At 37.4% G+C, this 15793-nt stretch overlaps 1 protein-coding gene across 3 annotated transcripts; it reads right to left on the bottom strand.

Annotated features, from left to right (window-relative positions):
* Positions 1–694: 694 nt before the first annotated feature.
* LOC109086084 (ankyrin repeat domain-containing protein 55-like) lies at positions 695–15588 on the bottom strand. 3 transcript variants are annotated; one of them, XM_042732126.1, is made up of 11 exons: positions 15024–15586; positions 13426–13575; positions 11975–12105; positions 11684–11793; positions 11155–11215; positions 9438–9566; positions 6387–6571; positions 6019–6186; positions 3582–4219; positions 2757–2846; positions 696–2414 (listed from the first exon to the last, which is right to left on the bottom strand). In XM_042732126.1, the coding sequence occupies exons 2-11, from the start codon at positions 13556–13558 to the stop codon at positions 2152–2154; spliced, it is 1908 nt and encodes a 635-aa protein (XP_042588060.1). In that variant the 5' UTR covers positions 13559–13575; positions 15024–15586; the 3' UTR covers positions 696–2151. The 3 variants fall into 3 exon arrangements, with proteins under 3 accessions (XP_042588061.1, XP_042588060.1, XP_042588059.1); XM_042732125.1 differs by having other exon boundaries at positions 697–2414; positions 13426–13545; positions 15024–15584; XM_042732127.1 differs by lacking the exon at positions 2757–2846 and having other exon boundaries at positions 695–2394; positions 13426–13545; positions 15024–15588.
* Positions 15589–15793: the final 205 nt, after the last annotated feature.

The raw sequence follows: 15793 nt of genomic DNA on the forward strand, positions 1-15793 counted from the left end.
GGAGCACAATCAAAATGAGCCACAGACAATTAAGTGCTGTTTTTGAGGCATGTTCTCAATATGAAAACTTGCTTTGAAGGGCGTTATAATTATCGTATTATTATAGATGTAAGCTCAACACCTTTGATGTTGTAACAGTATTACGAGATTCAGGGAGTTTTACTGGCATTACTGCACTTTTATTTAGGATGTGTTATGACAAGCTCAAATATTTACTACATCTAGATGTCTGCGACAAGTCTTTTGTGCTCAGAATATACTTTGGATCATAGAAATCAAGTCAGAAAACAGTAATAGAAATGTTGAAATTAATATATCTGGAAAATAGAATTTAATAAAAAAAAAACCTTTACAGTAAATCTTAGTGTTGGCAAAATGGTAATTATTTTTTCTTTCATATAGGTAATTTTAGGAGAAACATCTAAAAAATACAAAAGTAAACAAAATAACAATTATATAGGCCTATAAATATACACAAAAAGTTGATACTTAGATGCCAATAAAAGCCTAGTGAAGTTTGGCCTTTATAAGAGCAATTTCTGAGTAATATAAAATTGCATTTTCTTTGTGAGACAAAATTAAAGTTATGTAGTTATGTGTATTTGGAATTAACTCAGATCAAATCACTGAGCTGCTGCCTTTTCATTTTGCAATTACATCTTCTAAATATTAAAATAATGATTAATATAATTAATGCTGATGTATTTAAAGCTGCCGTAACATGATATGGAATTTATTTTTAACAAGTCATCTCTGTGCCACTGATAATCTTCCAGGGAATATGAACATAAATCTTATCATAAAGAGTGCTACTGTACAAATCTGCTTCTGTCCAGTATAGATATTTATTTGACTGCAGATATCATCCACATAAATTGCTGAACAGAAATTAACTCAACTATTTATATTTATCCAAAGCAGCCGTTATCAGTTCATGCAAACCCATGACCCTTGCGTCGCTCACCCTATACTCTATATCGTATCTACACATTATCTTTTACCTTTAGGAACGGGGCCAGTACCAAAACACTCGTTGAACAAACTCAGGGTAACAGGACTAAACCAAACGAATCTAACCCTGTTTAAATAGTACCACTACACTTGATACACTCTTTCTCTGTCAGATGGGATTTTGATCCTGAGTTTGTGATTAGTTCACGATTTTATGTAATGCAACACAATTGACTTCTTAGCTGATGATCAAGAAATCATTATGAGCAATATAAATAAATTAAAAACAGAAATAACTGCTGCTTGAAGCTATATCTAAATAACATTAAGCACATCAGCTCTGCTTTCTGTACATTTAATGTCATTAAAGATGAGCTTGAGTCAGAACATATATCGACTGTCATCCATTAGTAATTTGGCTTCCTGAAGAATGTAAACACTATGGTGCTGTCGAAACCTGTCTGGTTTTGTGTGATTCATGTTAGATAATGCAGATTTCATCTCAAACCCACACACCTGAAGCAGCTGATCACAAAGGTGGAGGATTAGGCCTACTTGCAAATTGTAATCCATTACTGATTTCAACAAAGCAACTGTGTATACTTGTGTGTATTTTTGTGACTTTGGAGCCTCCTACAGTTAAGCGATTTGAATTCACGGTCATAACTACACCACTTTCATAATTACAGTGGAAAACTGGACATGAGTATTTGTTACTTACACACTCCCAGAACAGACATTTGAGGGAGACTGTGACAGAAACAACACCTTTCTCCTTATTATAAGTCAGTGTACCATCAGAATGATTTGGAAATTGATATTTCAAGGTAAAAAAAAAAAAAAAAACACATACAGTTGCTTTCAGTTATTTTAAGGTAAAGAATATTCCCTCTTACAACATTTAAGTTAATGTTTTGACTTTATGACTAGATTATCATAACAGTAAGTTATCACAATTCCATACTTAAACAGTTTCCTTTATTAATAGTAACAGTAAACAATAAGCTTAAAGCGTGTTTAAATGTTACAGTCAAAATTTCAACCATATGCATACCATAAAAAATATCATAGTTGTAAAACTGTATGAAAAGCGGTCTTGTTAAGACTCAGTAGTTTTATCAAACAGTGATTCTTCAGCATCCTTGTGATCGTAATAGGTCCAGATGACGCATGAAACTCTGAACAGTGTTCAGATTTCCATCAGTTTCTGTTGTCAGAGAGATTCTGGGTTGTGAACGGAGATGGGCTGCGTTTTCTCTGCGGAGGAATGGCAGGAAGAACTTGAATGTTTCGTAAAGGTTCTCCTGTCAGCGGTGGCGGGAAGGAGCTGAGCGACTGGTTTTGAGGAATGCCGGCTCGGTGCAGTTTGGATGCAAACGGAGGTGGAAGTACAGCCAGACCCACTCCTAAAGAGGATTTCGACTTCTTCACTCCCTGAGAGACCTGGTCGGGTGGCAAGGAAACTGTGGACCACATTTGTTAAACCGAAGATGTGAACAATGCTCATGTTCGGAAAAAATACCAGTTGTGAGTGTATCATATTTAATGGATGCTTATATTGTTTTATCATGCAGGGAAGACATGGGAAGTGTTGCAATACATTTCATTTCAATGTCAACAAATTCGACCCATTTGAATTACAAACATAAAGACAGCAAAACAACAAATATGAAACAACATAGATGAGTTTTATCATTTCAGATTGCCATCTTTCGTAAATCTTTTCTTGAGCATTATGAACAAGGGATTGCACTGCATAGTCTTATGAAGCATGTATTATATTAGGATACAAGGATTAAACTTACATCTGTGAGTGCAGTGGTCACGGATAGGAGCCAGACTGTTACGTGTGAGGGCAGATTCTCTGACCCTCAGAGGAAAAAGATGATTGTGAGCTGCTCGGAGAAGAAGACACAGAATTCTGAATTTTGCAAATAAACATGTCATACTTGACTAATTCACTGATTTATATCTAGGAGATTCTTCAGTTCGAGATTCTTGGCTATTTAAAAAACAATAATATGAAGCAACGGAAACAAAAATTCACAGTCTGTACTAAAGCAATGGAAACACAGTAAAAAATTCACTTTTGTCAAATGAATAGTTTTACTTTGTAATCTTTTGATGTGGGCTTAAAGCATTTGAATTTTTTTAAATACTGTAGTGTGTCATTTTTATGTTTGAACTCTTATATGCAACATCACATCATGTTTCAAAGACATCAGAAGTATTGTAATTTATATGGAATGAAATACAAGTCTAAATACGAGCTAATTAATGAATTTAATGAATCCATTTTATATAAATGTTTATTATAATGCATTATCATACAATTAAGTGTCAGATATACACACTGTGAAAAATAGTTGTTTCAACTTTAAAAAGTTAGTGTTCTTGCTGCCTTAAAATTTTAAGTGCGCTTGAGCCCACATTAGTGTAATTCTGCCAAATGCCTGAAAACTAGGCAAAAGTAATAGATGTGGTAAACAGTTCAGAATCATTAACTATTAAAATAATTGTATAATCTTTTAAAACTTAGGTAAAATGAATGAATTAAAACTATTTTATGAGTCAAAAATGTTCACCTAATAACTGAAGAATCACCTAACTTGCAGTATTAGATATCTCACCTTGGTCATTTCTCTGTATGTATGGCGTGTGATTTGAGCACAGCACGTCTAAAGGGCTTGAGGATCCATGCAGCAGCTTGTCAAGCAGCTGTTCAGATGGAGTTGAGATCCATGCTTTGTGAGTCAGTATCTGACTGGATCCGGCAGCTTTTTGGTCCTTACTTTTGCCATCAAACAGGTCATGCTCGCTCTTGCTCTTCTGCGACCTGTGCGCTAAATGTCCTGCCACATGACCTCTGCTGGTACTGTGGGCCAAAGTCTGAGAGTTTACCAGCAGGGACTTCCCTAGAGTGATTGGAGGAAGACTCTGTGTGCGTATGGGTGGGAGAGTTTGGAGGTCCTTGCTGGATGTGTCCTCAACGAGGTGGACTTTCTCAGACTCATTATTTCGTTTTCTGACAGCAGAAGTGTTTTCGCTCTCATCTCTGAGTTCAGTGACACATTCGAACATAGTGATGATGTCGTCCACCTCAGACGTGTCTTCTTTGAGCTGACATTCTTGACTCAAGTCTGTCTGCTGAGAAGGATGCAGTTCTTTCTTCTTCTTACAGAAGATGTGGTTCAGCATGCGAAATTTCCCCTCCTTGCGTATAGAAGATTCACTGTTTTGGGCATGCAGTGGCCTGCTTGACTCAGACCTGTGAAAAGTATGGCCATCTTTAGTTCTAAAAATACTTCATGGGATCTCTTTCTGCATCTTACATCTGACTGATACAAGAACTTAATAAGTGTGCTTTATTTTAATGCTACATATTTTAAATTACCACAGATTCCAACCACATTTCTGGAGCCCCCAAACAGTGCATTATGCATGTCTCCTTAAAGGGGCCATGAACTGAGAAATCAAAATTCCCTTGATCTTTTGACATATAAGAGGTCATTTTATTATAAAAACATCCTGAAAGTTTCAGAACTCTTCAAAAACTTTCTCATAAGTCTAAAAACAGCTTATATTGAAGCCAATCTGCCAAAATGACAGCTTGTGGAATGTTGGCACTTTATGATGTAATAGTGTGGCTAAACACTGCATCTGCAGAGGAAGATCAATGCCTGCTTCTACATCGCTGCCTGTTTAGCCCTGCACACCGATTCTACATCACTGCCTGTTTAGCTTCACCCCACCGATTCTACATCACTGCCTGTTAAGCCCCGCCCACCGATTCTACATCACTGCCTGTTTAGCTTCGCCCACCGATTCTACATCACTGCCTGTTAAGCCCCCGCCCACCGATTCTATATCACTGCCTGTTTAGCTTCGCCCACCGATTCTACATCCTGCCTGTTTAGCCCTCGCCCACCGATTCTACATCACTGCCTGTTTAGCTTCGCCCACCGATTCTACATCACTGCCTGTTAAGCCCCACCCACCGATTCTACATCACTGCCTGTTTAGCTACGCCCACTGATTCTACATCACCGCCTGTTTAGCACCGCCCATCGATTCTACATCACTGCCTGTTTAGCCACGTCCACCGATTCTACATCACTGCCTGTTAAGCCCGCCCACCGATTCCACATCACTGCCTGTTAAGCCCCGCCCACCGATTCCACATCACTGCCTGTTTAGCTTCGCCCACCAATTCTACATCACTGCCTGTTTAGCTCCGCCCACCGATTCTACATCACTGCCTGTTTAGCTTCGCCCACCGATTCTACATCACTGCCTGTTTAGCTTCGCCCACCGATTCTACATCACTGCCTGTTAAGCCCCACCCCAGCGATTCTACATCACTGCCTGTTTAGCTTCGCCCACCGATTCTACATCACTGCCTGTTAAGCCCCGCCCACCGATTCTACATCACTGCCTGTTAAGCCCCGCCCACCGATTCTACATCACTGCCTGTTTAGCTTCGCCCACCGATTCTACATCACTGCCTGTTAAGCCCCGCCCACCGGTTCTACATCACTGCCTGTTTAAGCCCCGCCCACCGATTCTACATCACTGCCTGTTTAGCTTCACCCACCGATTCTACATCACTGCCTGTTAAGCCCCACCCACCGATTCTACATCACTGCCTGTTTAAGCCCCGCCCACCGATTCTACATCACTGCCTGTTTAGCTTCGATTCTACCACCACACTTACATCACTGCCTGTTAAGCCCCGCCCACCGATTCTACATCCCTGCCTGTTTAGCCCCACCCTCAGATTCACACGCATAGTAGGTAAATGACAAGAGCGGCAAACGCAGGTCTTTGAACTTTATTTTTAATGAAGTGCCAGACTGTGTCAATAAGAACCAAAAACAGAACAGAAAATAGCCTTTTACCTCTAAATTATGCTGTTTTTTGATGTTCAATTCATGAACACACCTGTATTGCTGCACTTGGGTGGGGTATGGCCCAGAGGACACATCCCGCTCTCTATTCACCTGCTCTATGTTGTCAAAAGTGGCAACTTAAATATATGTTTTTGCTTTCCAACAAACAACGACAAACCTGTTTTCAGTGGAGAGGAGTTTGATGCATGCAGTATGACCGCAGTACATGGCGTATGTGAGTGGCGTATTCTCATTAATATCTCGAGGGTTGGGCTCCACTCCCAGCTCCAACAATACCTGCACACAGTCATCTTTCCCTGCTGCAGCGGCCCAGTGAAGAGGGGTGCTGACAGAAAAACAGATATAACATTGTGCAATTATGAAAAACGAAACTTGAAAACACAAAGTTTAGTAATGCATGAAGTATAAGTTAAATAATGCCTATTAAGCACTACATTTTGTCCTATTTGACCCTCTGGTAAACAAAATAATGATTAGCACTCCACATGCTGACAAACTAATGTGAATATCACAACATTACTGTACCGTTCATCCACGTCTAAAGCTTGCAGGTTGGTCTCAGGAACGTGAGACAGTTCATAGAGGATGTCGCTGAAGCCCGCAGCGGCGGCAATGTGAACGCAGGTCTTCCCGTTCTCATCATCGTAATTGATCACAGAGGACCCCAGATGATGATCAAGAATGAGAGAACACATTAACCGGCTGCCGCTCTGCCAAAGAGTTGAAAACAATGATACAAATACTGTAAATTAATAACTAACTTGCAATGTACGTACATGTTTCACAAATAATTTTTAAGACATAAATTGTATTACGTGATAAAATATGAAAATTGTCTAGCTTACAAGATAAATTAAAATACTAATATTATTATTACAAATACAATCATATATATATATATATATACATTACAGACCAAAAGTTTGGAAACATTACTATTTTTAATGTTTTTGAAAGAAGTTTCTTCTGCTCATCAAGCCTGGATTTATTTGATCAAAAATACAGAAAAAAATGTAATATTGTAATTGTGACGAGTGGGGCGGGGCCGAGAGCCGTGGGAACGGAGCGAGGCCGGTGGAGTGATTGGGAAATGAGCGACACCTGCTCCACTCACCGGTCTCGAGTCCCACGGAGGAGATCGGGAGGATACAAAAGAGGAGCGACGACAGTGAAGGACGAGAGAGGACCAGGCCTGGGTTTTATTTTGGTTTTTAAAGTTTCATTTGAGTGTCCGCCGGTTCCCGCCTCCTTTCTTCCCGTGATTGTGGAGTTTTATATTATTACACTGGTGCCGAAACCCGGGAAGAAGGAGGCGGGAACCGGCGGACACTCAAATAAAACTTTAATGACAAAATAAAACCCAGGCCTGGTCCTCTCTCGTCCTTCACTGTCGTCGCTCCTCTTTTGTATCCTCCCGATCTCCTCCGTGGGACTCGAGACCGGTGAGTGGAGCAGGTGTCGCTCATTTCCCAATCACTCCACCGGCCTCGCTCCGTTCCCACGGCTCTCGGCCCCGCCCCACTCGTCACAGTTATATATTATTACAATTTAAAATAATTGTTTTTAAATTTATTATACTTTAAATTATCATTTATTTCTGTGATGCAAAGCTGAATTTTTAGGATCATTATCACATGATCCTTTAGAAATCATTCTAATATGATGATTCATTATCAAAGTTGGAAACAGTTCTGCTGCTTAATATTTTTTCAGAACATGTGATACTTTTTTAGGATACTTTGATGAATAAAAAGTAAAAAAAAAAAAAAAAAAAGAAAAAAGTATTTTTAAAATATAAATATTTTGTAATAACAATACATACTACTGGTCAGTAATTTGGGGTCAGTAATTTTTTTTCTTTCTTTTTTTTTTTTAAATAAAATCAATACTTTTATTCAGCAAGGATGTGTTAAATTGATAAAAAGTGATAGTAAAGAAAATATATTATTAGAATATATATTATTAGAATTTTTTTTTTATTTTGAATAAATGCAGTTCTTTTTAACCTTTTATTCATCAAATATATTAGACAGCAGAACTGTTTCCAACACTCATAATAAATCAGAATATTAGAATGATTTCTAAATGATCATGTGATAGACTGGATGTTACATGTGACACTGAAGGCTGGAGTAATGATGCTGAAAATTCAGCTTTGCATCACAGGAATAAATTATTTTTTTTTAAAGTATATTCAAATGGAAAACTATTATTTTAAGTTGTAATAATATTTCACAATATTTCAGTTTTTTCTGTATTTTTGATCAAATAAATGCAGGCTTGATGAGCAGAAGAAACTTCTTTCAAAAACATTAAAAATAGTAATGTTTCCAAACTTTTGGTCTGTACTATATATATATATATATATATATGTATATATATATATAGTATTTCTGAATTATAGTATTTATGTAAGGTGTTTAAGTCATTAAGTGTTGTTATAAAAAATAATAATAGTGATAACAATATTATTTCACTTTAGTTAAGTTTTTTTTTTATTAAAATAATTTTAAAAAATAATAAAGTGTGATAATACTAATACATTTTAAAATAAAAAGGGAATATTAAACATTTTTTTGTAAACTTAACCATTAAATGCTAATATTTACTATTTTTATATATTAATTTTCATAATTTGCAAACTTAAAATCAGCAAGCTTTTATTTTATAAGAGCGTCAGTGAATGAAATATTAGTCTTGCATTGTGCTTTGAACACGGTAGTGAATAGCCTAGATTTATGCTTTCAGTTCAAATAGAAATCTTAAAGAGAAATAAAGTTTGTCGATATAAAATGATAATTGTGCATTTACAGCCGTCAACGATGTCAGTATGCAAATGAGTGGTCTGAACTTTTATTTCAGTCATGCATGCTCACCTGCACACCACGTATATGCACCCCTGATTATAGTATACCTATACAATACAGCAAGTAACCAGGCCCAGACAAACACTACAGAGAGATTGCATTTTAGGAGAATTGCATTTTCTCTCTGACATGGTATGAGGTTATAATATGTGTTCAGTGGAAGTAAGAGTACTAGACATTTAATAATAGCTGAAAGTATAATTACTGTAAAAGGACAAGATTACATGTTAAGGGGTGTTTGAATTCTGTAGAGCTTTCAAAGCACATAATGCACAATAGTAAATGTGTCATGATCAATTTGTTACAGAAAATTGACTTAATTGTGGTTCAAATTAAGTCAAGCTCTTCCAAATAGCAAAGGACCATCCTTAGTAATGTTACAATGTGTGATTTTTACTAGTAATTTTGTATGACTGCTAAACTGTACATCATTGTCAAAGGCAGTGTAACGGTAATTCATACTTCTTGCATTATTCTCTATGATCACTTTTTTCTTATATCAACACACATTATAGAACAGCTCATTGGTGCTAATTTACAGGAAAGACTATTGAAAAGATGAGCTGTTTGTAGATAAAGCTCAGTAAAAAAGGTGTGACTTTTTAACTGAACAGAAGCAGAGTCATCACAGAAAAAACACGTATTGTTGTAGAAAATGTTGTATGTAAGAAAACCGTATTAGAATGATGTGTTTGTTTGTGATTTGTACCTGCACAGCCCAGTGAAGAGCTGTTTTAAAGTCTTTATCCACAAGCGTGGGGTCAGCTCCTCTCTGCAGCAGGGCCTGCACATGCTCGGGCCGGTTATGGAAAGAAGCCCAGTGAAGAGCCGTCATTCCCTGCCAATCACAGTCTGAGGGTTAACCAGATGCACCCTACCAAGTATTGATGACTGTTACTTCCTAATAGGGTTGCAGAATTCTGGGATTTTTCAAAGTTTTCATGGGAATTAATGTCAATAGATGGGAATTAATGTGAATAAACTGGAAATTTGCAAAACTGCAGGTTAGCCCATAACAGGGAAAGTAAATGCAGTGTAAAAAACAAAACAAAAAAAAATGGTTTAATGCAAAATCAGTAGAATTTCTACCCTGTGCATTCCCTGTACACAGTTACAGTTACAGTTACATTTACATTTATTCATTCAGCAGGCACTTTTATCCAAAGCGACTTACAATTAAGGAATACAACAAGCGATTCATTATAAAGAGGCAAATAAACACAGGACGTGCTCGTAATACAAAGTTTCAGACATTGTTCAGATTAGTACAAGCTAGACAGGGGGATTAAGGAGAAAGAAACACTATTTAAGCCATTCTGCATTGGAGCCCAAGGACTGCATCCAGTCAAGTAGGCTTTGCTGATATTTATGATATTACTGCACACAGATAGAGGACAGTCTCTAGTCTTTGCTTATAACTCCTGAACATTTTGACCTAAAATCATAAGATTGATCTCTTTAGATTCGGTACAGTATAAACTGAATCGAAAGGTACCCAATTTCCTATGTTGACCATTTTCAATTTTGTAGTAAAATGCAGAATAAGGGTGTAAGGCAGGGTTCCTCAAATCTTGCCCTGGAGGGCCAATGCACAGCAGAGTTTAGCTCCAACCCTGATCAAACTCACCTACCTGTGATTTTCGAATGATCTCGAAGACGCTGATTAGCTTGCTCAGGTGTGTTTGATTAGGGTTAGAGCTAAACGCTGCAGGAAAGTGGATCTTGTGGGCCAGATTTGAGGATCCCTGGTGTAAGGGCTAGAATCAGCTTTCTTCACTTGGCTCATGCCAAATAGATTGCACCTTAAATTTCATTAAAATTCTCAGGCCAATGTGAATTTTCCGAATAATATACCTTTCCTAAATAAAAAAAATATATATTTGTACTCTTTTAAACTAAAGATAAGGCTATCATCTCATAACCCTCTCACACAAGTACCTAGACTTGCTACTGCTAGTACATCCATGCACAGACATGCTGCTGTGAGCATGTAAGAAATACTGCTGCTGCACATACTGCATAACAGATACTACAAAATATCCCCATATGTAACATACATGAAATCACCCCATAGCCGATCTATACAGGTGGAGCTGGGGAAGGAGGAGGGTTTCTGAAGCGCACTGCTACAGCAAACACCGACTGAGTATTTGAATGTTGAGCAGCAATCTCATTGGCTGCTGATTTGAAAATAAACCAATCAGGTGCACCATGTGGATAATGATGCCATCAGACTGAATGAGAACATCTAGAGTTTCATGACAGAACTTTGCATTTCTTTTTAAAAAATTGATAGTATATAAAATATACTTTTAAGATTTGAATTGCACTACACATGCACAATTATTACTATAATCATTCTTCTTATTTAAAAGGGTTTTACCAAGCTGAAACTCAAATGACTGAGAACATCTGCTCTGACTCACCTCATTGTCTTGATGGTTGATTTCACACAGTGTCGACTGCTGTAGCAGCACAGCCATGAGCTAAACAAACAAACAAAACATGATTATCACTCTATAAATGCTGCAAACACCATTTTACTTCCATAATATAACAGCGAATCAGGAAATCAACAAGAAAAAAATAGGGCTAAAAAAGAGGGATTGGTGAATAATGTGCACTGATGATTCAAGGAACGTGCATTAGGAAAGTAAATATGCTTCATTTTTGGTTTTATGTTGACTGTAACAACATATCTTACTATTCTGTGTTGACAACAGTCCCTAGTAAAAAAAAAAGTCATATATTTAAAATACATTTCATACGAAGTATAATTCAAATCTATTAGCATATTTACTCACATATCATTTGAGACTTACTGAAATAAAAAGGATAATTAAACTTTATTTAGTGTACTACATGTGCACAATGCATATTTGTTAATATTAAGCCTAAAATGTGTTTTTATGTCACTATTGATGAGGATTGTGTGATCTTTATCTTTCTCGTTACCTGAAGTCAGTTTCAGCAGTAGCAGCATGAATTGGTAAGCGTCCGTTCTTATCTGCAATGTTCTGTTTCGCCCCGTTGCGAAGCAAACACACACAGCCTTCCAGCCAGCCCTGCACAGGATAAAACCACCAGACTAAACTAACTAAACAAGCATTTAATTCAGTCAAAGCTAGGAAGGTCACTGCAACTTCGTACATGCGGTTCATAAACACAATCCACTGACAGCAATGCAAACAATGTGCATTTTTAAAGGGATCCAGCTCATCAATGATCCTCAGAGAGTTTTGTTACCAGGTATGTCGCTAGAGAGAGGGACGTCCGTCCACAGGCGTCTTGTGTATTGATAGAGGCTCCCATCTTCAGCAGCAGTTTGACCGTATCCACCTGTCTCCCAGACACAGCATGCATCAGCGGTGTGGAGCCTGTCATCAAGACATCCGCAGTCAGAAACGCTTAACAGCAGCTCTCGTTCAAATGAAACTGCAGGTCAGCTCTACTGTAATCCGTTTATGATGATGGCTTATTTCTGTCTCAGATTTGCTGAATGTATGAATTGCTTGACAATGATTATAGGTTTTCTTTAGCTTGCTTGAAAAACTCAAAACCTCAGTGCTTGAGTTGTGGATGGCTGCTGGGCCTTTTTAAGTGGCTGGTTGCTTGGTATAGCAACATATCCCACCCTTAATCACAATTTGTAAAGCACACCTCTTCTTAACATGCTGCACAATTTGATGTAATTATCATGCGAGTAGCATAAGGACGTTAGGGTCAAGGGTTTGTTCTAATTGGTAACCCAAACTATAAGTAACAGTAATAATTGCCTTGGCAAACACCACTAGTAACACAATAATCCTCATCAACTTGAAACACCACACCTTTATTATCAGGACAGGTGTGGCCCACCCTTGTGAAAACAGAGGTAAACTTTAACATACTTTAAAAAAAAGAGTACTTACTAGGGAAATAATATGCTTTAAAACAATAGAATTTTTCCAAAAAGGAAAATTTCTACACTGTTAAAGTCAATTGTTACCAGAAACTGTTTGGTTATGTTTGGTCCATAATCTGAGTTCAAATTATGAGTCCATAATCCATAACCTTTCTCCAGTGAAAAATCCATGTCCTGTTGTCTCTCACATCAAAATCCACCCACATATTTGTTTAGAGCTGTTTTCCTTTGTAAACAGTGCTTGATCTGTGCAGATTTTTCTTGATTCAGACCAGATGACAGTTCTCTGGAGGAAGTGTGTGTGGTTTTTTGTTGATTCAGACCAGATGATTATTGTGATGTTTTTTATCAGTGTTTGGACTCTCATTCTGACGGCAACCATTCACTGCAGAAGTTTTCACTGGTGAGCAAGTGATGTGATTGGATGCGTTTCTCCAAATCTGATGAAGAAACAAACTCATCTACAACGTGGATGGCCTGAGGGTGAGCACATTTTCAGGACATTTTTATTTTGGGGTGAACTATTCTTTTAAACTTAAACGGATATCACAAAGTGCTTTTTTTTTAAGTGTACCTAAGTTTCACTTAAGTGTACTTTTTTTAAGTACGCTTAAGTGGTCTGTACATAAAATTATAAAATTCTCAATTACAGAAACTTTTTTACATATACTTTGATGAACACTACCCTACACACTGACCTCAATTAAGTGCAATGAAGTCACAAAGGTAAAACTCGCTTCAAAATGAGCTTAATGAAGAGTGTAAAAGTGCAGTATGTCACGTGGAAGAATACCTTCACTATCGCAGCACTCGAGGATGGACGGGTCCTCTCGTATCGTGGAGGTCAGCGTGTTCACATCTCCGTTTGCTGCTGCCTGGTACACCACATTCAGATCAACCTCCTCAGCAGCTTCTGAGAGGAACATGAATCATTCAATAACATCTGCTGGGTGTAAGAGGAACATTCCTTAGATGTGTCTGATTTTAGAAGAATAAATGCAAACAGTCAGAAGAATCTTGCTTATCATTGACTTGTCAGCTTGTCAGTTGTTTTCCCATAAAAATGAAAAATCTGAAATAAGATCCTTGTATTAGTCCTAGTCCTAGTCCTATTAATCCTAGTATTAGTATATCCTAGTCTCCTTTTAGAGATCTCAAACTTCTACCTTTTCTGTAGGTCTGCAAGCAAAAGTGAGAAATCTCAGTATGAACTCCAAAATATCTCACCAACTTCTTGCCAAGCAAAATGAACTACAGTGCTGTTCAAACATTTGGGATCAGTAAGATTTGTATTGTTTTTTAAATAAGTTCTTATACTCGTCATGGCTGCATTTATTTGATCAGAAATATTGTGAAATATTGCTATTTTTTGGGACCTGTAATACTCTTGGATGCTTTGATAAATAAAAAGTTAAAAAGAATAGTGTTTTTTGATTTTTTATTTTTTTTAAGAAATTAATACTTTTAATAGAAATTAATACTTTTATTCAGCAAAGTGATAGTAAAGACTTTTGTTAGAAACATTATTAGAAATCATTGAGAAAATGCTGTTCTTTTATTCACCAAAGAAAAAGTATCAGAGGTTCCAAAAAAATTATTAAGCAGCGCAACAGTTTCAACACTGATAATAAATCACATATTAGAATGATTTCTGAAGGATCATGTGACACTGAAGAGTAATGATGCTGAAAATTCAACACTACATCACAGAAATAAATTATATTTCATAGTATATTGAAATAGAAACTTGCATTTTAAATTAAAATAATATTTCACAAAATTACTATTCTTTCTGTATTTTTGATCAAATAAATACAGCCTTGATGAGCAAAAGAGACTGAATAAAAAAAAAACATAAAAAATCTTACCGATCCCAATCTTATGAAAGGCAGTGTAATATTTTATTGCTCATATTAATCTTTCAGTGTTCAATATTCTTACTTCATGTCAACAACTGGATCCCCTAAATTAATTAACTCTGATCTCAGGAGATATGAAAACAAGTTGATGAAATTAAGTACACAGCTTGAGCAGCCACTGAGAAATCAGATATTCCTTTGGGCTTATGTATGTATTATCTAGGGGGTGTGTAGAGTGTATTACATCCATAACAACACAGAAGATCCGCGGACAGAGCTGCTATCACAGACCTCATCGACTACAACAGGAAACCCCGGAATTTATCATCAAACACTGTGATGGTGACCCTCACTTCGTGGTTTACAAATAATCAGTCGTGGGCACCCTACTCTTCATTCACAAACAGATGGCAGCCCTCACATCACGCAGGCAAATGGTAAGCATTACTATGGCAACAGTAGCAGCAGCAGCAGCAGCAGCACAGCAGCAGCAGCAGTGTGTGTGTGTGTGTGTGTGTGTGTGATGCTTTACCTTTATGCTGCTCAAACACAGATGAAGAGTTGAACTCCATAGCAGATCGCATGCAGCCTTTAGAGGAATCCCTCTGGTGCCCACGACATGATGTCTCCTCCGCTCAGAGCGCTCTCGCGGGGAACGCAGAAAGAACGGGAGCGCGGCAGACGCGGAGAGAGAGACGCGTGAGCATCAGTTCCTGGAGGAGGAGGCAGGTGGAGGGGCTGCTCTGTGTGACTGTGCGTGATGTGATGGGAAAAACACTGAGCATGTGCAGAAGCTGCTCTTCACAGCCTGCTGACAGCAGAGTGTACGGCTTGTGTGTGTGTGTGTGTGTGTGTGTGTGTGTGTGTGTGTGTGTGTGTGTGTGTGTGTGTGTGTTCTCAACTCTAGCGGTTATTCCTTCAAACAGTGATTCCCAAACAGGGGGAACGTCAACACGCTTCTTGTGTAAAACCTGTACTACAGAAATGACCTAATAAAATCACTAACCTAAATTATTTTTATTCTTTTATTATACCTCCCAACATTTACATCATTTGCATTATTCTTTTCTGTTCTGTTCTATTCTATTCAATATTCTTTCATTATTTTCCCAAATTTTTTATTTTTATTTTTTATTTTTCTGTTCTGTTCTGTTTTGTTCTCGTCTATTCTATTCTGTTCTCTTCTATATTATTATATGTCCCGTCCTAATTTCTATTCTATTCTATTCTATTCTATTCTATTCTATATTTACAATGTCTTATCCTAACATTTACATTCTTCTTTTCTGTTCTGTTCTATTC

The sequence above is a fragment of the Cyprinus carpio genome, chromosome B10 (genome assembly GCF_018340385.1).
Source record: "Cyprinus carpio isolate SPL01 chromosome B10, ASM1834038v1, whole genome shotgun sequence".
Lineage (NCBI taxonomy): Eukaryota > Metazoa > Chordata > Actinopteri > Cypriniformes > Cyprinidae > Cyprinus > Cyprinus carpio.

Bases quoted from the DNA above. Each gene is read 5' to 3' on its own strand.
- LOC109086084 (XM_042732125.1), bottom strand. From the start codon at position 15,075: ATGCGATCTGCTATGGAGTTCAACTCTTCATCTGTGTTTGAGCAGCAT. The intron at 11,216-11,683 runs GTAACGAGAAAG...TTTGTTTGTTTA, and splicing joins ACTGCTGAAACTGACTTCAG to GCTCATGGCTGTGCTGCTAC. The intron at 6,187-6,386 runs GTACAGTAATGT...TTTTTCTGTCAG, and splicing joins GCTTTAGACGTGGATGAACG to CACCCCTCTTCACTGGGCCG.